At 40.0% G+C, this 22,719-nt stretch overlaps 4 protein-coding genes across 6 annotated transcripts; 2 read left to right on the forward strand and 2 right to left on the reverse strand.

The window, feature by feature from the left end:
* Positions 1-1,347: 1,347 nt before the first annotated feature.
* On the reverse strand, positions 1,348-5,279 carry pnpla1 (patatin-like phospholipase domain containing 1). The gene is made up of 9 exons (XM_085444610.1): positions 5,072-5,279; positions 4,754-4,986; positions 4,590-4,655; positions 4,289-4,498; positions 4,015-4,078; positions 3,684-3,914; positions 3,361-3,478; positions 2,029-2,151; positions 1,348-1,884 (listed from the first exon to the last, which is right to left on the reverse strand). Exons 1-9 carry the CDS (start codon positions 5,277-5,279, stop codon positions 1,719-1,721), a joined length of 1,419 nt encoding a protein of 472 aa, XP_085300736.1. The 3' UTR covers positions 1,348-1,718.
* A 3,173-nt stretch (positions 5,280-8,452) lies between these two features.
* On the reverse strand, positions 8,453-13,538 carry etv7 (ETS variant transcription factor 7). 2 transcript variants are annotated; one of them, XM_085444135.1, is made up of 9 exons: positions 13,422-13,538; positions 13,091-13,229; positions 12,799-12,963; positions 12,545-12,721; positions 11,278-11,382; positions 11,039-11,182; positions 9,700-9,842; positions 9,445-9,545; positions 8,453-9,347 (listed from the first exon to the last, which is right to left on the reverse strand). In XM_085444135.1, the coding sequence occupies exons 1-9, from the start codon at positions 13,452-13,454 to the stop codon at positions 9,158-9,160; spliced, it is 1,197 nt and encodes a 398-aa protein (XP_085300261.1). In that variant the 5' UTR covers positions 13,455-13,538; the 3' UTR covers positions 8,453-9,157. The 2 variants fall into 2 exon arrangements, with proteins under 2 accessions (XP_085300261.1, XP_085300260.1); XM_085444134.1 differs by having other exon boundaries at positions 11,278-11,406.
* A 202-nt stretch (positions 13,539-13,740) lies between these two features.
* On the forward strand, positions 13,741-16,665 carry LOC146683910 (uncharacterized). Of its 2 annotated transcripts, none has more exons than XM_085444136.1 (4): positions 13,741-14,084; positions 14,495-14,751; positions 15,773-15,953; positions 16,061-16,665. In XM_085444136.1, the coding sequence occupies exons 1-4, from the start codon at positions 14,003-14,005 to the stop codon at positions 16,255-16,257; spliced, it is 717 nt and encodes a 238-aa protein (XP_085300262.1). In that variant the 5' UTR covers positions 13,741-14,002; the 3' UTR covers positions 16,258-16,665. The 2 variants fall into 2 exon arrangements, with proteins under 2 accessions (XP_085300262.1, XP_085300263.1); XM_085444137.1 differs by having other exon boundaries at positions 14,023-14,088.
* Positions 16,666-17,832: 1,167 nt separating this feature from the next.
* ube2t (ubiquitin-conjugating enzyme E2T (putative)) lies at positions 17,833-22,682 on the forward strand. Its single transcript, XM_085444521.1, has 7 exons — positions 17,833-17,981; positions 18,252-18,361; positions 19,080-19,149; positions 19,251-19,356; positions 19,931-20,029; positions 20,766-20,849; positions 22,405-22,682. Exons 2-7 carry the CDS (start codon positions 18,253-18,255, stop codon positions 22,519-22,521), a joined length of 585 nt encoding a protein of 194 aa, XP_085300647.1. The 5' UTR covers positions 17,833-17,981; position 18,252; the 3' UTR covers positions 22,522-22,682.
* Positions 22,683-22,719: the final 37 nt, after the last annotated feature.

Below are 22,719 nucleotides of genomic sequence, written 5' to 3' on the forward strand. Positions count from 1 at the left end.
TTTAAATTCCACTTCCCTCTTAAGTTATACCCACCTTCTCTTTCTATGAACAATTTACAGATTTCTTTGGGAAGCAATTTATTTCTGACTTTATACATTATCTGCACTGTTTTAAGCTTCACCAAGTCTTGGAATTTAATAGCTTGCATTTTGACAAAGAGTGCATTTGTATGGTCCCTGTACCCTACATTATTTATTAATCTAATGGCCCTTTTCTGTATTATAGTTATTGTTTGTGTGTTACTTTTGTATGTGTTTCCCCAGACCTCTACACAGTAGCTCATATATGGCAGTAGTAAAGCACAGTATAAAATGTGCAGTGCTTTCTGATCCAACATATGCTTTGCTTTCCCCAGGACGGCAATGCCCCGTGCCAATTTCCCCCGAACATAAGTAATGTGTGGCTTCCAACAGAGCTTGTGGTCAATGATCACCCCAAGAAATTTTATTTCATTTACTCTTTCTAAATATACATTGTCAACACATATTTCTACTTCGATGTTTTTCTTTTGGTTTCCAAACAACATAAATTTGGTTTTATCGAGATTCAATGATAATTTATTTATATCAAACCACTTCTTTAATATCGTTAATTCCTGTGTGATCATTTCCAAAACCTGTGGCAATTCCCCACCTGCACACAGTATATTTGTGTCATCTGCAAATATTACAAACTTTAAAATCTCCGATACTCTGCAGATATCATTTAAGTACATAATAAACATTTTTGGACCCAGTACTGAACCTTGAGGTACTCCACAAGCTATATCCATCAAATTAGATTTATATTCATTTATTTGTACATATTGTTGCCTATTCCCTACATAGCTTTTTAACCATTCCAAAACCACTCCCCTAAACCCGTACTTTTCCAGTTTTTTTAATAGAATTTCATGATTAACAGTATCAAACGCCTTCTTTAGATCTAAGAAAACTCCGAGCGCATACCTCTTATTATCCATACATTCCGTTATCTTTTCCATTAAATCTATCAGTGCCAAAGCTGTTGATCTGTTGTTTCTGAACCCATACTGACTATCTGTCATTAATTCATATTTTTCCACAAAACTGTCAAATCTTTTTATGAAGAGTTTTTCCAGTATCTTAGAGAACTGGGAGAGTCTTAACCATGAGTGTTTTTGTCAGTGATGTTCTGATTTTTCAACTCTGAAAGAGCACTTACTGTAGATAAACAGGACGGCATTTTCAGACAGACCACAACCACTTGCTGTCACATTTTGTGCTTAAAAATGACATTAAACTATAAAACATTTCATTAGTTTCTTTGAAGACTAAGACATGTTGACTTTTTTCTAGAAGAGCTTAACTATAGTGCATTTTACAGATTGTAGTTACAATGTTCTCCAAGGAAATGAAAGTAATTCTGAAGGGTTGATTACCACCTTTCAGTGGCCTTTTACATCCTACCATCTTCAGGTCAAACACCTTCAGGTTTTGTTTGGTTTCATAACTTCTTCATAAATTCTGTAAAGGATTCTACATCCAGCACAACGTTGAGTGTTAAAGAACCAATAATGACAAAACTATGCCAACTGTGAAGGTCTGCACTCCACTGCCTCAGCAACACAATTTCACAAGTATGAAAACATAGATACAGATACTGTACTCAGCTTTCGTAAATTACAAGCCTGCAAACTCTTCAACACTTTAGAACATGTTAAATGGAAATCTGCACTTCACTTGTTTACAGCAGTATTTCACAAAGACTGTTGTTTTGGTTTCTTGTAAACCGGAGATGATTTTTCACTGGCATTCTCTGAACGTGAAGAAAACTCGTTGAAAGGCGATGGCTGCCTCCGGCCTTGTGATGCCTCAGACTGCGCCTGGTCTTTCTGCCACAGCGCCCGGGCGACCAGCATGATGCTAAAACAGAGATATTCAAGTTCAGTTGAGTTTGGCTGAAATACTTGAGATTGAAAACGGTTAAGATTTCAAGTAAAATAATTCTATATAAATCCTATACGCAATAAACAGTGTAATAATTTAAGATACGAGATGCCATCTTACTTTTCATTTATATTCTTCTTGATGGTAGAGACAGCTCCTTCGAAAAAGAAAAAGGTGAAAACTCTCATGGTGTGCCAAGTCAACAGAAGAAGCTCAGGCATCTGCTCGAACAGCAACTCCAGCCTGGTGGAAATAGAGAGGTCACAGTGATTGCATCTGCATAAAAAGTAAATAACAAACTACAAGTACAGTAATGTGAAAAAGAAAATACGCTGTCTTTAATTGTTTTACATATTAGGAAATATCGTCTGGTCCTCACCAGAATTTAAAATGAGATAAATACAGCCTCAGATGAACAATAAAACATGACACGTTACAATGTGTAATTATTGGTTTAGCAAAAAAACGAAGAAAACTAAGCACACCTTTAACAGCAAGAGCTTTTTGTGTATGACTAATCAGTCTTTCACATCACTGTGTTGGGGTTTAGGCCCATTTTCTTTACAAGATTTCTTCAATTCAATTAAAGTTGATCTATATATATATGTGCCAAAAAACACCAATAATTGTCTCAAGGCGCTCTACACTGGAGACAGTGGGAAGTAAAGTTCTGGCAGAACCAGTTTGTATGGGGTGTTTGTGTCGACATGCTCTGTTTGGTTTTCTCTAAATATGGCGCAGGGCATTAAATCCAACATCCTCACGTTGATCTTGGCTCTCCACAGTACATTGTTCCAGATGCAGCTTTGTAAACTTAAGGCATGCTGCAATCTTCTTTTTAGAGAGAAGAGGCCTTCTCAACTATTAGAAAAAAACTCCTCCTTGGTCAATCTTCTCTAACTGTACTGTCATGAACTTTTTAACATGCTAACTTCAGTCTGTACAGTCTGAGGTGTAGCTGCTGGTCATCGTGCTGTATTGGGATGATTAGGATGTGTTGCAGAGATGCTGCCTCTGTTTAAGGCAATAGTCTGACAATCTGGGACTTCTTTATTTTCTTGCAGAACGTTGAGCGAGATCAGTCATTCTAAAAACAAAAATTAAGAAGCTAAGTAAAAAGCTGCAGGTTGCAGCTAATGTAGTGTTGCATAATGATAAACAATGGAAAGCACTGCTATCAGTAATTCTAAAAGGTATAAGAGACATTACCACATTATGTCTCTGCACAAAAGTAGGAATTACAGAACTCCGTCACCATCTATTAGCAGCCGTTTCCTGGAATTACCCAGCAACCTCATGATGATCACATCATCTCAGAAATTTATGGTCATTAGTGAAACGATCGAGCTGTTTTCTTTCTTCTTTGTTTATCAAACAAAAACAAAGAGAGTTTCAGAGCTTCGGAGCACACAAAGTTTCTGCTGGCCTGTCTGTGTTCAGCGTGTTCATTACCTGTCCCTGTTCTGCAGCACAGCGTAATAAGACAGCATGAGGGGCAGGAGCAGGTAGGATAGGATTCTTGCAGGGAGTCCAAACATGTTCAGATAAGTCATCACGTTGCTCAGCAACACTGAAACGCAGACATGAACAAAGATAGCTTTGCAAAGGCAAAGTGGAACAATATGAATGTTCTGGTTGAGTTTCTACTGAATCATTCATCGTTCTGTTGACATCACATTGACAAACTGACCAACGTCAGATTTCATTTACATTGCTATGAAATTGCTATTTCCCTATTAGTAATATTTGTGCCTGTGAGTGTGTTCAAAACATGCCGTTTTTCACAGTATCAAAATGGAGAGGAGGATACTGTGCAGCTTCCTGTGTGGTCGAGTCGCTCATCTGAATGGTTCCGTTGTCTATAAAAGATGTCAGCTCGGTCGTCCCGTTTTCCAGCTTCTTCTTCTCCTCTTCATCTTTCATGGTTTCCAGATGAAGCCATGTGATATTCTGATTAACACTAAGTGGCCCTTGGGACAGTTTTGAACATGAGAGAAAGGAATTAAAGAGAAAGTTAGGTAGATTAAGTTTAGCCAAGAAAAACTGTTTGTTTGTTTGTTTGTTTCTTTCTTTCTTTCTTTCTTTCTTTGTAACTAGCACCTGACTCACCATTACTCTGAAGGAAATGAACAGCATCTTTGTAGCCACTGTGAAAGGCTTCCTCCATATTCTGGAGAGGAAAAAATGACATAAACATAATTAAATGTGACACAATGAAATGAAAGATCAAAAATAATGTAATGTTTTGTAGCATAATGTTTAATTTCCTTTGCTATATTTCTAAAAATGTTAAACACAAACTATTACACAATAATAGATTGAGGATAGAGATGGGGATACAGGCAGTATAGGATATGGCCACATATAGTTTGGGTCTGACCTCCAAAGTTGGGTAAATGGCATTGATGAACCTGAAGCTGTTGTCCAAATTGCCCTTTAAAGTGACACCATGCGTTACAATGTCCAGCCAACATGGTGCGTCGCCAGGGCAGATGTCACTCTCTCCAGAAAATGGGCACACGGTCAGTGTGCGACTGGAGGATCCAGGCGCTATAGGCTGAATGCCGCTTAAGCCACCATCCAAATAGAACTGCAGCAGAGATTAACATTTGGGATTTTTATTTTGAAAACAGGGCTCACAAGGTGCGTGGAGGGAAGTTTTGAGGCCACCAAATACTCACTACTCCTTTGAATGATGGAGGTACAAAACCACAGTAACCAGGCAAAAAACAGCTACAAAGCAGTGCCTGAACACAGCACACAACAGTTTTTAGTCAACATAGTTATTAAGGTTTGTTTTTTACTTTTCTTATTTCTGAGCTCCAAAACAGCAGAGCAAGCGTACCTGTACTACATCTTCTTTGGAGTCAAAATCAGACATGAGAATTTGCTCGCCATCCGTCAGACGGGTCATGGTAACAGCAAGGCGACCGTTGGCCAGTTGGTGCGCATTAGGCGGAAGATGCTTGTTTAAAATACATTCCAGCCAGTGAAAAAGCTTGATTGAGGGGTTCAGTGGTCCAAGGGTAAAAGACTTCACTTCCTTGGCAAAATGAATCATCTCATCCCGAATGGTAACTGTGAATTAGAGGATTGGGGGAATAAATGTGTAATGAATACATCCAACAGAAGTCATTGCAGAACATAAGAAAGAGTCACTTACTTAGATTCATTTCACAAACCACAGCAGCTGCTACCAGAGAACCAGCAGATGAGCCAAGGATGCTAGGTGCGGAGTGAAGTATCCAGGGTGCATAATGTAGGAAGCACTGGGCGACGCCTAACTGGTAGGTGGCCAGGAACCCTGAACCAGAAAAGGAGATGTACTGAGGACCTTCAGTGTACTGATAACTGGAAACTCCGGAGGTCATTTTCAATGATCTGTTTAAATATTGTAAATGGAGAAAAGCTTTTTTTTAAAATGGAGAACAAGCTAAGGCGAACTTAGATGAACTATCCACTCAGATCTTGGGAGAGGGTTTCACAGTCAGTGTTTTTAAATTCATTGCAATTAGACATAGCATGTTGGTCACGCTCATGTGAACAGGGGTAAAACAAGGATTTCTAATGTTGGGAGGTTGTGTAGCTCCATGGTTGCAATGCATAAACCAAAATACTTTCGCATATATACTATTTGAATAAAAACACTTTAAACAAGATGAGAGAAGGTGGAAAGTTTTACTGAGTGCACATAAACTGATCAACTCCCAGCTGTTGCCAATAAAACGCTTCTGCGATCTTCTGTTCATCAGTATCATATATAAGAGTGATAGTCAATATTTAATTTATAATTACTTGACTGATATTTCAGAGTATACAGGGAGTGCAGAATTATTAGGCAAATGAGTATTTTGTCCACATCATCCTCTTCATGCATGTTGTCTTACTCCAAGCTGTATAGGCTCGAAAGCCTACTACCAATTAAGCATTAGGTGATGTGCATCTCTGTAATGAGAAGGGGTGTGGTCTAATGACACCAACACCCTATATCAGGTGTGCATAATTATTAGGCAACGTCCTTTCCTTTGGCAAAATGGGTCAAAAGAAGGACTTGACAGGCTCAGAAAAGTCAAAAATAGTGAGATATCTTGCAGAGGGATGCAGCAGTCTCAAAATTGCAAAGCTCCTGAAGCGTGATCATCGAACAATCAAGCGTTTCATTCAAAATAGTCAACAGGGTCGCAAGAAGCGTGTGGAAAAACCAAGGTGCAAAATAACTGCCCATGAACTGAGAAAAGTCAAGCGTGCAGCTGCCAAGATGCCACTTGCCACCAGTTTGGCCATATTTCAGAGCTGCAACATCACTGGAGTGCCCAAAAGCACAAGGTGTGCAATACTCAGAGACATGGCCAAGGTAAGAAAGGCTGAAAGACGACCACCACTGAACAAGACACACAAGCTGAAACGTCAAGACTGGGCCAAGAAATATCTCAAGACTGGTTTTTCTAAGGTTTTATGGACTGATGAAATGAGAGTGAGTCTTGATGGGCCAGATGGATGGGCCCGTGGCTGGATTGGTAAAGGGCAGAGAGCTCCAGTCCGACGCCAGCAAGGTGGAGGTGAGATTTACAAGGAGGGAAAACAGTACACCTCTCTGAACAGTGTCTGGGAGGCTGTGGTTGCTGCTGCACGCAATGTTGATGGTGAACAGATCAAAACACTGACAGAATCCATGGATGGCAGGCTTTTGAGTGTCCTTGCAAAGAAAGGTGGCTATATTGGTCGCTGATTTGTTTTTGTTTTGTTTTTGAATGTCAGAAATGTATATTTGTGAATGTGGAGATGTGATATTGGTTTCACTGGTAAAAATAAATAATTGAAATGGGTATATATTTGTTTTTTGTTAAGTTGCCTAATAATTATGCACAGTAACAGTCACCTGCACACACAGATATCCCCCTAAAATAGCTCAAACTAAAAACAAACTAAAAACTACTTCCAAAAACATTCAGCTTTGATATTAATGAGTTTTTTGGGTTCATTGAGAACATGGTTGTTGTTCAATAATAACATTATTCCTCAAAAATACAACTTGCCTAATAATTCTGCACTCCCTGTAGAAGGTTCTGCACTGGAGGCTAATGGGACTGTTAATGTCTAAGATTAAAACACTCGTTTTGTTGAGTTGTGACCTTTACTTCAGTCGTGTTGTTAATGTGGTGAGGTTTCTAAAGTTGGAAACAGTGATTTAGCATCACCCAGGCTCCTGTAGCAATTACTGACTTCCGCCTGATCTTTACGTCATGCAGTGTTGCCTGTTGGACACAGGAGTCACATGAGATGTCTGACTCCTGACAGATAATGTTACTATTGTCTGCAAGTAGGCGACTCTTGACTTTCTTAAAATTAAATTAACCTCTTAAGCTCCAAGCCTAACTGATCTCCTGCCTTTTGCCCTCGTATCAGGAGGCGTTGGGGCTTAAGGGGTTAATTTGGTGTATGTCTGTTGTGTACCTCATTAAGCATTATACACCAATAATAAACTAGCTTTTCTAACTTTCTTAACTTTACTTTACTTGGTACTTTACATGCATTTTTTAAGCAAAGCTGACTTATTTTTGCAGTGTTGGATATTAGAGGAGACATTGATGTAATGTAAGCTGCTCTGGTATTTTGCTCAAACCATGCCAGCTACCTAGACAGTTTCAAATGAACTTAATCTCAATGTAACAGATGCGGCTTTTATACTATTTGGATCAAATCGACATGTTGAATAAGTAAATTATCGAACTGATTTGCATTCAGGTGGGGACATAAAAAGCTGAAATGTCAGTTTACAGTCTACGTCTGTGCTGCCATCTGTCTGATCTGTTTAATTAACATCAAACTGACAAAGTGGAGATGGATATGTAAGCCTGTGAAACACTCTACACAAGCCTCTATTTTACGAATTCTACAGCTCCAGCTGAACAGAGTTATTATACCTAATAGGTCAAAATGTTTTTAGGCCCATACTGTAAAAACTGCATTGTCAAAGATGGGTGTAGTAAAAGACGAGCATCCGCAGATGACGAGTAAATCAGCCATGGCTCAGCCAGTCTTGTTTAAGGCCTGTCTTATAACATGTGGTGACTTTTTGTCTTTTCCTTAAAACTAAAAATATTCAAAAGCTGAACCACTGTAGGAAATACGAGTATTTGAATCATTGAATTGTAAATCCTATTAAATTTACAACAGCACCCCCTGCTGGCAAAATTCAGACCATTCAACTGTCATGAGTGAATATTGCAATTGTTTAGCAACGATCTATTTTTGTCCTGACGTTTGGCTTGTCATAAGAAGTTAACTTTATCATTTTCATCTCAGAAAAACATTTATATGAAATGTTTTACCAACATATATAATTGGGATAGCTCAGTAGGTAGAGTGGTTGCCCCATGATCGGAAGGTCGGGGGTTCAAATCCACTGAACGGCTGCCCTGAGGTGCCCCTGAGCGAGGTACCGTCCCTGCACACTGCTCCCTGGGTGTCCAGTGGCTGCCCACTGCTTCACTGAGTGAATGGGTTAAATGCAGAGAGAAATTTCCCCTCAGGGACAATAAAGTATACATTAAAATATTTATTTTTCCAAAGCAAGTTCAATGCAAACTTTTCACACACACAATGAAACACCAAATACTTAACCTACGGATAGAAAAAGCTGCTTTCCACCACTGAAAAAACTAACAATTTGTAAAAATCCCAATCTGAGCTACGCTGAAGATTTCAAGGTATTACTACGTAAGCTGAAACTTTCAGATACCCTACCAAAAATGGGAGATAATAACCTGACATTTTGACTTATTGATGGCAATTTTTTTCTAGTGGTGGAAACAATCTTGAATATTAACCAGCATTCAAAACAAAAACAGTTATTTATCCTCTCTTATGTTATTAAACTCGTATTGGACTGTAGTCATTTCCAACCCATAGCTGCAAGACCTGTAAAGTTTATGAAAATAACTCTGTTATGTGATTATATTGAACGAAGCAGATAATTTTAAGTTTTGCTGGCTGGATAATTCTGTGATTAATTTCACAGTTTTCCTCACTCTTAATATTAGTGTTTACCCAGATCACAGTTATACACACATTGATTCAGAGAAAAAATAATAATAATAATCTCACAGTAAACAACACAACTGTGTTTTTTCAGACTGTACATGCATTTTTTCCTCCCCTGAAAGCTCAAACCACGAGATAAATATATTACAACCTCCTATTTTATTCGGTAAGAGCCGTGCTGCTACACATGATCCACGGTTTTATTCTATCTCACTGGTGCACCAGTCGGGGGAGGCTGTGGAGACGTCCGATCAGGGGAAACCTCAAAATGGTCTTCAGAGAACTCTTGTGTAGGACTGGAGTCCGGGAAGTCGCCATCGTGAGGTGGAGTGTGCTCCAGGGCGCCGGAAGCCTCGACCTGCTGTTTCTTGATATCTTGAGGGAGTTTCAGAAACCTGAATGGAGGCGACGAACAGGCAGGAAGGATGAGTTTGAATGTTATTTAAGAGGAAAATAGAAAGCGGATGACAAAGAAAGGAGCAGAGACGAGACCTGAAAAGGAGTTTTTGTCCTCTTTCTTTTTTGATAATGTTCAGTTTGTAGTAATGCCGTAAAGCCCGAGACATTTTCTCATACGTCATATTTTCTCGGTTCTGTAAAAAGAGATCATGCATCATTAGTCATGCAAGTCATGCACTACATTATTCACTTTTCCCCAATGTTCCCTGCTTTTTTCTGTTTTGTTTTATTCTCCACCTGTGTAGCCGTTTTTCCTGATGGATGAAGCACAGAGAACTGGGAACTCACCTTGTGGTTTCCCCAGAGCCGTGCCAATCCATTGGGGTCCACCACCCTGAAAACCAAGCTGTCCGGATCTTCCCATCGAATGTATTCTTGGTAACGGTCATCACAAAGCAACTGATACACATAGTCCCACAGCAGCCTGCACTCTGGCCATGATTAGAAGAGTAATAACACACGTGTTGGCAGAACTTACACTACTGTCACAAATATACGTATTTAAAGTTCAATTCAGTACCATTTAGTATATTTTCACTCTCAGTGCCACGTTCCAATAAACACGTATAAAAATGGCGTAGTCACAAGTGTACATGCACTAATCATGTGGATGAATGCCACGGTCATTTACATCTTTTAATGATTTATTCGACCTGTTCTTGTACAGCAGACATCTTTAACGACTTTAGAAAACAAGAACTAGGTACACAAGTTTATATTTATTTTAGGTTCTCTCTAATCCACACAGGGTCAACAGTATATATACACAGGCTCACTAACATATAGTTGAATGTCCCACAGCAAGATGCATTTAGTAGCCATCAACAAGCCACTTACCATTCATCTTGGCAGAAATGGTCAAATTCATGTAAATTGGTTGGTTTCCTGGTTTTGAGAGTAGTCGCACTGTTCGAATAACTTGTACTTACACACACTTGCTGATAATATTGGAATCTGGAGTTGTTTAGAAATTTCAAGAGACCTTCTGAAGTTCTATCTGTGTTCTTTCTTTTTTATTATTTTGGTAAAGAGAAACGACCAATTGTAGTTAAACAACACTGCAGGACTTTCATCACCACTTATTAAGAGATTTAAGTGAATGTATGTATACTTTTCTCCCTGTGTGGATCAGAGAAAGTCATTAAAGATGTATGTTGTACAATCATTCCACCCGGACAAAGAACAGTTCAAAGAAAATCATTAAAAGCCTCAAATTGCCACGACATTCGCGCTCATGACGAGGAAACTTCTCACCACAAGTGTACCTGTAAGCCTGACATTAACATATCATTTTGAGCCGTCATTTAGACATAACAAAAGAATAAAATAGCCAACTATTGAATATTTAAAGCGCAGGTCCACTTTTGGGTTATTGCTTCAGGATGTTGTGTCTGTTTTGCTCTTTACCTCACAAACAAATCCAACGTGTTGGACTTAAAATAGTTTCTAGGAAACTGAGTGTGTTCATGTTATTGGTGCATTTGCTGATTGTATATAAAATGCTGTTTATGATATATGAGATTTCTTTTCTTCACTTTTTAAAGAGACACGGTTTTAACAATTCTGTGTGTTTTCTGTGATTAAATACATGAAGAGCACAATAGTCAACAAATTATTGTAACAATACCTGGGATGCGACCGTTTGCCTTGTGCAGCGGACTCCTTGGCTTATGTCGACTGGAGAGGTTCAGAGGCTCCGGGGTGATGTTCTTCGTTTGGGGATTACACTCATCCTGATTGTGGTGCAATGTTGAGGTACCCGCTGATCCGTCTGAGAGACACAGACGGCAACAAAGAAATGAAGCCTCTGAAACAGTAGGAATTGCAGGACAATTTACTTCTGCTATGGCCATTTGTCATACTCACTCTTTTGTGTGAGTGGTGCAGACAAGGTGTAGCAGATGGGGCGATCTGTAAGGGCTGACACTGATTTTGGCTGGCTGCTTACAGTGGCCCCGACAGCAGCCAACACTGTGGTGGTGAAAGCGGGTAAAACTGTGAGTCAGAAATATGAGGAAATGTGAAACGCTAAAGTGAAAGTAAAAGTGACTTTACAGCCACATGAACATTTTATAATATCAGGCTTAGCACAAGCTAATGTTTAACACAGAGACTGTTTTACTTCTAGCAGACAGAGCGCAGAACAAAGTCATTCTTCTGAACTTGAGAGTTAAAGGATCCTTTTTCCAGGAAACTGAAGACCATTGGCCAACACATTCTTTTTCTGGGAAAGATTATACAGTTGTTTTGCTTGACAAACGTTTGTGGGTGTGTGTCTTTGTGTAGTGTACGCATACACCATTTATGGTTCTGGTACTTCAGCATTTCCATTTCTTCATCATTATAAATTATGTGATAACTGCTTAACGCATCATGTAATTAGGTGAGCAAATAAAATCCGTTTTTGCAGAGAAGTCAATCAAAGTACCCAATCACAAAATAATGAGGGTTTATTTCATCTTTGCCAGCGAATCACTATTCCTCACATGTGAAGAAAAAGCACAGAGCAAAGGAAAACATTTCAGTTAGGGGTGAGCAAACATTGATTAGCGTCAGTCTTTAAATTTGGGGGATAAGAAGTCAATGGATGTCCTCACATGTAGAGTAAAACAAAAGTGGGAAAGAGAAAGGATTCCCACGTGATATGTTTGCACATGTGGTAGATCAGGAAGTATTCACACCCACGATCCAACCAGAATAAACGAGTTCTTATGTGGATACAAATGTTCCTGAAGACTAGAGATCCTCCTAAAACTTTACAAGAGGCAGAGCCTCTGATGAGAACCAAACCAAAGGTGCTTTTATCTATTATTCTGTACACAGACCAACAGGTAATGTTCAGTGTGTCCAATCATGGCCACATTCAAATCTAAACAAAAACATTTCTCTCTCCCTGTGTGTCTTTGTTGAATTACTGTACACAACACACTGCTACGTTTCTTGTCATTTCTTTAAATTTTACTCTATTTTTTCTTTTTTTACATTCTATTGCTGATCTAATGCATTTTCTTTTTTGCCCCATGTAAAGCACTCTGAGTCTACAACTTGTGTACAAATACATCTGTCTGCCTTTACACTGAACTGTAGTATAGCAGTATATATATTTATAAATGTACTCCTTAATTTTACTCACCCGGGGTGCCACTGACTTTGGGAGACTGTGGCTCTTGGACTGTGTGAGCGATTACCTGGCAGCTGACTGGACCCTGAAGGTGTCCAGCTGCCACGGGAGGAGTTGTGTTAGGCGGGTCACATACCACACTCCTCCTCTGCTGCTTCACACACTGAAGGATCTCATACAGAACATCACCTGCAGAAAAATGAGGGATTTCATATGAAAATGCAGCCACGGAAACAGGTGACTTCGATCTACTAACTCATGTCCACCTGAGCTGGGGCAGCGGCGTCTGAAGTCCTCCTTAGTGAGGAGACACAAGGCTCTGCCGTTCATCTCAAATCGGCCCTTCTCCGGCCGGCGCAGCGAGTACTCCTTTTGAGCCCAGTGGAGCCACAGGGAAACATCATCTTTATCCCACAGGGACGGGTTAATTCCTGGAAACAATAAATGCATCATTTCAAATCTAATGTGCTTGCAGAAGGTGCTGCATATGTGTATCTGCAGTCATATCTGCAATTAATATTAACAGATAAGTAGAACAGAGAGGATAATTTAACTCACTCAGCCTTCCAGGCAGATGCCACAAGTCTTCTTGAGTGGGAGGACTAACCAAAGGATCTTGGGTAGGTGGGGAGTGATGCACAGTGGGATAAATGTTGACTTGCTTTTCACGTACAATCGATGGAGGACTGTTTTCTTGCTACAAAACATCGATACAAATGGCTATAGTCACAGTACTCAGCAGTTTTGGAGCAGCAATGCTGAGCGACAGAGAGCATAAACAACAGCTGCTGGTCACCGTCCAACGACTAAGGCACGAAAGCTCAAACAAAAACTGAGTCGGATTCCAGGTTTGTGGTTTTAGACCACAGGCTTTGAAAGACTAACTTACCTTGATCAAAGGTGACGGGGAAACGCTCTCCATGGAGACGTCCTTTAATCTGCTCGACTGCACAGAAAATAGAGGGACTTCCTCATGAGCAGAATGAAAACAAACTTCGGGTCACGTCTCAAACAAAACTCACTTTTAAACGAACACACTCGAAGATTTTTTTAAACGCCACTATTTTCACAATCAACCCTTCCGGGAAATGAAAACGAAAGAAATATAATCCCTGCAGGGGGGTGTGTGCAAAATAGGATGATTGGAGGAAGCAACGACAGAGGACATTTCCAAAACCTTTGACTGCACTTGTTTAGACACGCAGTAGTATATTTACAGAAGCGCTGCAGCAGACGCTCTCGTTCATAAATGAAATGCGGGTGGAGGGAGGGTGACACCTATTTTTGTTTTATTTTTTGAATAGTTTTTATTTCTCTTTCTTTCTCTTTCGCTATTACGCAATACATACATGAGCGGTAACCCGTGTGGCCAGAAAATACAAGAAAACTACAGGAAGTGGTCGATGATAAGAAGTGCCAGAGATACTTAAGAGGTGTAGGACACCCCGGAACGGAGCAGCGCGTGCGCCGATGAAGCACAAGCTCCTCCCACTACCAGGAAGACTAAACTGCGGCGTGGCTGAGAGCCGACGAGCGCTGACTGTAAACGAAAGTAGGTAAGCGCTTTATCCCGGCAACTGGCACCGAGAGTCAGAGGGGCAGCCATGTTGTCCTGTACCCGTGTGAACTGCGTGCTGCGTGAGGGCACCGTGTCAGCTGTTTGGATTCTCCTGAACGGAGAAAAATGATGGCCCGATACTCTGAGTCTGTAAATCTACAAGTTTCAATCAAGTGCTCAACTTTAATTGGTTATTCAGTAATAACAACGTTAATAAACTTCTACTTGGCTTTAAAACAAATCAGCGGATTAAACATTAACTGCGCAACAAATAATGATAAGCAAAGTCCAGCCACACTGTGAGGGCGAACCATGTATAACATGTTATACACCGTGTCCTCACGTTGAACACCGCTGAACCTGAAAGCAGAAAGTTTTAGCCAAATATTTCATGTTTTTTTCAGTCATGTGGGCTGAACCACTGGGGAAACAGCTGGGCCGTCCCACGCGATCACTTGCAGGGTGGTTGGTGAGCAAGTGGCTCACAGCTTACAATCAGGTCCTGGAGGAGAGTGCTGTGCAGCTGTGTGCCATCCAACCTGGGGACACTGTGCTGGAGCTGGGCCATGGCCCCGGTCTGGGTCTACAGTCTGCAGCCAAACTGCTCACGGGCCCCACAGGCCACCTTATAGGGGTGGATTACTCAGAGTACATGCACCAGGTGAGGTAGAAAGAGTGGAATAAACAAGTCAAATTCAAGTTTATTTAATACATGTGGGTTGTTACTGTTACGAAGAGTGTCTTTGAAAAAGAGTAAAAGCACACAGCTTTGTTGTGGCCTCTTCAGCCTTGCTAAAGCAGACACATTGCAAGCCTTTAAAAAGAAAATGCACTATTTCGGAGAAAATACGCACACTGGCCACTTATTTCGTTACTTCACCGGCTTCAGAGCTGCCTGAGTTATCTGTGTCATAGATTCAACAAGGTGCTGAAAACATTTCTTTGATTTTGGTCCATATTGACATGAGGGAAAAATCACATTGTTGCTGCAGATTTGGCTGCTGGACACCCATGAAGTGATACCACCATATCTCAGAGGTATCCTCTTAAATTGAGATGATGTGGAGGCCATTTAAAGTCAGAATGAAACACTTGATGTTTAAAATCTAATTTAAAATCTCCCCAAAACTAACATAGATGTAACACTGTCTGTGTAGCTGGATTTAAGAAATAAGAGCTTAAAGTTTTTAAAACACGTTTAGCGCCATCTTGTGCCAGTGGAGAATGTGACATCACTAATGTGCTGATGTCTCCACTGATGCTGTGAGTTTATGCCAGCTAATTATTAACAGAACCAATAACTCATAATGAGACTAAAATCAGTTTAAGGGGTCACCTTTGTGCTGCCCGTGGCTGCAACAATGGTTAAAACCAAGGATTCTGAACCTAAATGCCACAGCAGAAATCATGAACCATCAGACCATGCAGAGTTTTCCAATCTTCTGTCAAGCCCATGCAAATTAGCGTCTACTAGTGAACAATGTCCTGTTCTGAACTGATCGCACCTGGTGTGGTCTGGCCCAGCTTCTTTAAGGTTTGATGTGTTGTGCGTTCTTCTGCATACCTTTGTTGTATATTAAATAAATAAATAAAAATCAAGCACTGCTGAGCAGGCAGCTAAGACCTAAGAAAAGCATAGCTGCTAATCAGGGACAATATTGTAATTCTTCTGTGTCTGACAGATGGCAAAGAAACAAATGATGGAACTTATAGCGAGTAAAAAAGTGACGCTCCACCACTGTGACGTAGCAGCAATGCCTCTCAGAGACAGCACTGTGGACAGAGTCTTTCACTGTAACTGCTACTACTTCTGGCCTGATCTTAGAAAAGGAGCCGCAGAAATACACCGGGTGATGAAGCCAGGTAATGCCATGACAGTCAGGCAAACTTTATTTACAGATTTAGTTCCAAAACTTGTCTTTAAATAATGATTCTCAAATTGAATTTCCCCATCTTTTTAACCCACCCAGGAGCCCTGATGGTCACAACTCTGAGGCTTTCTCGTGTGGCTACGATAGCAGCGAAGGGGGTGATGCCAGGGGAAAACTGGCGCCCAGAGGCCTACATGGCAGCTCTGAGAGACTCCGGCTTCACTGATGTCAGAATGGAGGACAAGCAGGACAGAAACATTACTTTTCAGGCTATCTTTGCCACTGCCTTCAAATAAGATACTTATGCAATTATGAAGTTTAGTGTGATTACATCAGTCATTAATGGTCTTCCTTTTGAAGATGGATAAACTTGAACTTATCATAATGATAAACATATACAGATGAGAAGTTTTATATCATTTTCTGTCATTCCCTACGTGCAATGTTCTTACATCAGTACCAGTATACAGTATGGTGATTTTAAAGCTTCAAAACAGCATTACTGTGAAAAGTGGAAATAAAACATAATGAAGAACTCTATGGAGGAAACCCAACTGTATGAATGTGTAATCATGCAATAAATGGAAAACAGGAATAAAAGAATTAGAAAGAATAAAACACACAAGATGATACCAAAGTCTTATAGTGCTTCTGCTGTCAAAATAAAACAAAACTCATGGTGTCAGCTCCACCAAGAAATGATATATTTGGTAGCGTTGGGGTGTGTGTCATTTTGTCCTTAAACTCAAAAGCTCAAAAGCTTTTGAATGAATTCTGATCAAACTTTGCAAAGTGGGGACGTGTTAACAATCCATTAATAATTACTTTACATCCATCAACTTAATAATTGATGGATGTAAAGTCCACAAAAAGCATCTTAAAAGATTTTAAAATGTCATATCATAACTGACCTCTGTCCTTCAGGGTCAACAGATGGATCTGAAGGTCCAAGTGATAATGTGATATCAAGTTACTTATTACAGTTATGTTTCGTACTGTCACATAGACATACAGGCATTTAATTATACATGGGGATTATAAATATCGCGTTACTTTGGGCCTCTGTCTTCTTCTTCGAGGTTAAATAAGGTCAAACTTTAATAAAAAATAAAGTCTACTGCACTTTTGCACTGGCAACATTTGGGAAATGATACTGTTATATGGGGTCAGTATCACATTATAGTTTGCTTCCAAATATAATTTCATATTTGACCTCTGATCTCGCTTTTACATTTCACCTGTGTCTTCTTTTCATTCAAGTTTACCCAAAATGCCTATATCTTTAAAGAAAGTGTTGTCAAGAAAAAGATGATGAACTGCTTTGTTAGTTAGATATACGGTAGTGTAAATTGTAGTGCAATATTAGATCACATGCTCAGGTCTTTTAAACCCTTTTTTTTTTTACAAGTCAGTACCTATTATCCATTACCTACTCCTAGACAATATTTGTGTAACCAAAGTATACATTTGTCATGCCACCCTTATTTGAAACCTCTTAAATTACATTTGAAAAGAACAAAGAAAACTAAATTCATATATTGAAAATACACAAATATTACCTTATAAGTAAATACCGACTAGAGACCAGAGAGTCACCAGGAGACGCTTCTTGTTCCTTTTTGTAAGGCTATAAATGAAAAGTGATTTTAGTATCCTCTAAGAATCATATTTCACACATACACATGAATGGTTAGTTGCCCAGTGTTTCGAGCGGCAAGCAGAGAGGCTACTGGATTGCAGGATGATCACTGTAACACTGTTAAATTAAAAATAAAAATGATGCTGTGTTATTTGTGCGCAGAAGTAGCCTCCTGGTAGCTCACACTCGGGACCACACGGTGGCGGTAATTCATCTGAATAAATCCAACAGAAGAAGAAGAAGAAGAGCGGCGCGCGGGCGGTGCATACGTAAGGAGAGGGAAATCCAAAACAGAGTCGATGACGCTGCTTCGCCGAGAGCTGTGAAACTGACATTTCGATTAAGATAGACAGTGATTATCAAGTGCACAGCTGATAAAAAGTAAGTAAACGAGAGGTGCTCTCCACCTGACAAGTTGTTATTAGACTTTTTGCACTAAGAAGGTGTTTATTTCTCGGCCTTCACATTAGTAAGCAAAGGCGTTAGCTCAGCATCACAAGAAGGCAGCTAACATCACAAACAAACCACTGTCTCATTGAGCAATTTGACAGTAAATGTTCTACGTTTAGGATTAAATTATTACAAGCGTGTGTGGAGACTGACCCACGAACTTTAAGTGTAACGCTAATTAGCCAGCTGCCTGTTTTTCAGAATGCAGAGGGCTTCTCGTTTGAAACGTGAACTTCAAATGCTAAGCACCGAGCCCCCCCCTGGGATAACATGCTGGCAGACCGAAGATCAGATAGACGACCTCCGGGCACGTATGTACTACTGTGTCACTTAAACGACTAAAGCTATACTTGCCAGACACTTTCTTATGTGCGTTGCTAGTACCAGGTTGGACCTCTGTGTTGCCTTCACAACTATCGTAATTTTTAACTGCGGCGGTGCCCAGTGTGGTCTCTGCTCCTGCGGCCCGTCTGCTTCTAAATTTGATGCGTTATGCGTTCATCGAGGCTCTTTTGGATTGTTTCCTTCCTATCAGCTCAAACCAGCGTAGCCATTTTCCTCTGACCTCTGAAATCAGTGGGGCATTTTGACCCAGATCTGCTGCTCACTGAACATTTTTCATTTTGGACATTTCTCTGTGCATTCTAGAGATGCTTATGTGGAAAATCTCAGTAGATCAGCAGGTCCTGAAAGAGTCTCACCACCATATCTGGCACTAACAAAATCACGTTACTAGCAAAGTCACTTAAATCGGCTTTCCTTCCGATTCTGATGCTCAGTTTGAACTTCAGCAGGTTGCAATGATCATGTCTATATGCCATAATGCACTGAGTTGATGCCTCGTGATTAGCTGATTGTCAGACAGTTGAACAGGTGTACCTAACAAATTGCCAAGATACATTTACCTATACTATATACTCAGAATATTTCACCTGATTAAGATCACTCTGACATCCATTTTTGCAGTGGATCCTGTCATTAAAATATATCAAATACATGACCATATCTTTAACCCCTGTTATGTTCCAGAGATACTGGGTGGATCAGGAACTCCTTATGATGGTGGAGTCTTCTCCTTGGAGGTCAAGATTCCAGAGAGGTACTTCTTCTTTGAGCTTTAACGTCGATGGGTTTCTCTCTACTAGTTACATGTTCTCACTCCACTCTAGCAGGACTGACATGCTTTTTTTTTTCTCTTAGGTACCCGTTTGAGCCTCCCAAAATACGATTCTTGACTCCAATCTACCATCCAAACATTGACAATTCAGGACGGATCTGCCATGATGCTCTTAAACTGCCACCAAAGGTTATAAGAGATTTCCAGTACATAATAAACTCTTTATTTTTTTTTTTTCTTCTTTTTTATTTTTTTCTTTTTTCTTTTTTTTTTTCTTTTTACAGAAAAAATACAGAGGCTGATGAATGTGAGATGTTGTGGTTAACTCTGTGGCCTCCATCTGTGATCTCAATAATAAAGCTGTATGTGTGGAAGCCTGAGAGCCAAATAAAAGTCTGTCTCAGTTCTTAGCTATTCTTTTTTTTATAAAAACAATAATCTGGGTGTCCCCAACCTCTAACAAAAACGTGGGTTAAAGCGAAAAAGTTACGGCCTCCCCGTCGGGGAATCACTGCACTAAACCCTTGTGCAGTACCTTTGTTTGTCCATGATCACAGCCCTTTGGGCTGGTGGCGCTCTACACCATTGACGCACATGTATATTTCTCCACCTTGTGGCCAAAGACTGTATTACATCCGTGACTCCCCGTAAACTCTTTATTTCAACACCATTACGTGGTGGACACAAGGATATATGTTGCATTTTATACATTTCAGATGTAGTGTTGTCTTTATATTTATTTCTCTTTTTTTTTTTTTTTCAGGGTGCCTGGAAGCCATCTCTAAACATCTCCACAGTCCTCACTTCCATACAGCTACTCATGGCGGAGCCAAATCCAGACGACCCCCTGATGGCTGATATAGTGAGTCACACATAGTGTGTTGTCCATCCTGTACGTCCAGCTATCTATCATGCACAATCTGTCTGTGGTGGTTTATTTTATTTTTAGAAAATTGTGAGTTACCTATATTGTCATGTAACAGTAGCTCTTTATTTTAAAAAAACAAAAAAAAAACAGTTTTAAAGACATTGTCTTGACTAAAATACATAGTTCCGTTTTTAATTGATTTAAATTCATCCCTGGAAATAAAAGGTATCCTAAGTCAGCGGTCCCCAACCCCCGGGCCTCGGACCGGTACCGGTCCGTGAGTCGTTTGGTGCCGGGCCGTGAGAGTAGAGGCTCAGGTGTGAAATGTTTGGTTTTTATCGGTTTTCAGCGTTATTTTGTTATCGTTTTTATCATTAACTTGGTTTTCTTGGGTCTTTTCACGTGTGTTATGAATAAATCTTATTTTTTTCGGTACCAATACTAGTTTTCTTTTGTTGTATTTATCCACGACACCTTAAAGGCCGGTCCGTGAAAATATTGTCGGGCATAAACCGGTCCGTGGCGCAAAAAAGGTTGGAGACCGCTGTGCTAAGTAATTAAAGACAAGTCCGGGAGTGTGGTAAATGCCAAAATGACTTGTTTAGATGCAAGTCAAAAACCCCTTTAAGCTAAAACCTGTTGGGTTAGAGAGCAGCTGTGTTCAGCTGTAGCACAGTGAATGATTCGATAATCCAACTTTATACTTTTATCTATTTTTCCCGTAATTTAGTCATCGGAATTCAAATACAACAAACACCTGTTTATGGAGAAGGCCAGGAAGTGGACACAAGAACATGCCGTCCAGAAGAATTCTGTGAGTTACTAAGGACTTATATAATATAATATAATTATAATTATTAATCATTTAATGTAATTACACTCTGACTGCTGCTCTATTCTTAGTCACATGATTCCTGTCACTTGCTCCACAACAATGTTAATGTATTAGTTGTGTGCACTGTTTTATTTGACCCACATGGTTGTGCTGTGCTCCTGCAATAGAACATTATAGGCCGAGTAAATAGAACTTGTTTATTTGCAGTCGCATTAAAGTGAAAATAACCTCCTTGTAATTGCACTGATTTTTTTTTTTGCATTCTGTGATTGGGGGTTGAGGGTGTTGCATACTCGACCTCTGGACAAACCTCAATTGTAAGGTGACTGCACAGATTGCCTAGAGGAAAGCAACTTGTCCAAACAATTCAGATTGACTGTAATCACTCCCAGAAAGATTGTCAAGGTTTTGCAAATATTTGCTCTCTAATCTATAAACACAGAGAGATTGCTAGCATGTGACAGCTGATTTAAGTTAGTTAGTCAGTCAGAGCAACTGAGCTGGCAATTGTTACTGTATAAAAGCAAAGTTGTCAAGCACGTATGGCACTTTGCAGTTAGATTGCTGTCCTGCAGCAATCATGTCACTTTGTGGAGGAACTTCTGAATTTATGGAAACAGGTGGCAAGAGATGTGGAATTTTGCTACTAATCTTACTACTTAATCATGACAAACATTTTGCGTGTTATTACCAGCTTGCCCTCATTCAGCTGCAAAATGGAAGGTGATCAGTTTCATCCCTTTTTTACGGCTTTGAGGATGGCGGCAAAACGTTGCTTCAGAGACTGCTTCTTCGAAGCGTTCAAATTGGAGGCAATGAGACTGCAAGGTCATTGCACATGGTTGCAACAATTTTGATCATGCTACAGTGTCCAGCCACTGTTTTCCCTACTGTAACTATAGTGTAATCTCGCCATAAGAACAGTTTCTTCCCCTCTGCTGTTGGACACATGAACAATAAACGTATGACTGTTCCCACCACTAACACATGACCCTACGCTGTGTTCACTGCATCATTCCATGTTTGGCACTGATCACCACCTGCACTCATGTATATATCATGTATATATCTATCTATCTACTTAGCACTTTTAATTCTTATTCTCATTTTTATTTTCATGTCTATTTAAGCTTAATTTATAACAGTATGTTTGCACTGAAGCACCGCAGCAATTTCCTAATGTTGTAAACCCGCTCAACATTTGGCAATAAAACCCTTTCTGATTCTGATTACTAATGGAGTGCATCATGTACATCTGCACTGCTCAGAAAAACTAAAGGAACACGAGCTGGCCAACCTCTGGTGGGATCCAAATATTACTCATGCTAGCAGTAGTGACACTGACCCCAGCCAATGGAAAAAACTGAGACAACATGTCATGAGGGTGCGCTACATTTTCACCTGTAGTGCACCTGTATATAATTTCATTAACAACCCCCTCTGCTACTTACCCCAGCAGTTTAACTGACTCGATGATTTTCTGGTTTAGGAGGAGTAGGGTGTTTTGTTTTTTAATGCATTTTTTTCTCCCCAGGGTGTTGTGGATGGCAACAAAGAAAATACTCCTGATCAGAAAGCATCAACCCGAAAAAGAGAAGCGCACAGTGTGCAGCAGGAAGCAGAAGATCCAGCAAAGAGAACCTGTGTGTAGTTTCCACCTCACCTGAGAAAACTGACACCTTGTTAGAACTGTGGTATTAATTTTATACACAGATGTAAGACTTGTCTTCCTGTTTTTAAATGTATGTGGATGGCTGTATGTATAATGTGCGTGCTTGTGTTGTGATATTAAAGTTTCATTTTATTAATGTATTTCAGAGTGCCTGGACTTCTTGTGTAGTTTGGAGGT

The sequence above is a fragment of the Copadichromis virginalis genome, linkage group LG20 (assembly GCF_057382275.1).
Source record: "Copadichromis virginalis isolate Kocher_CV1m ecotype Utaka linkage group LG20, C_Virginalis_male_GT1.1, whole genome shotgun sequence".
NCBI lineage: Eukaryota > Metazoa > Chordata > Actinopteri > Cichliformes > Cichlidae > Copadichromis > Copadichromis virginalis.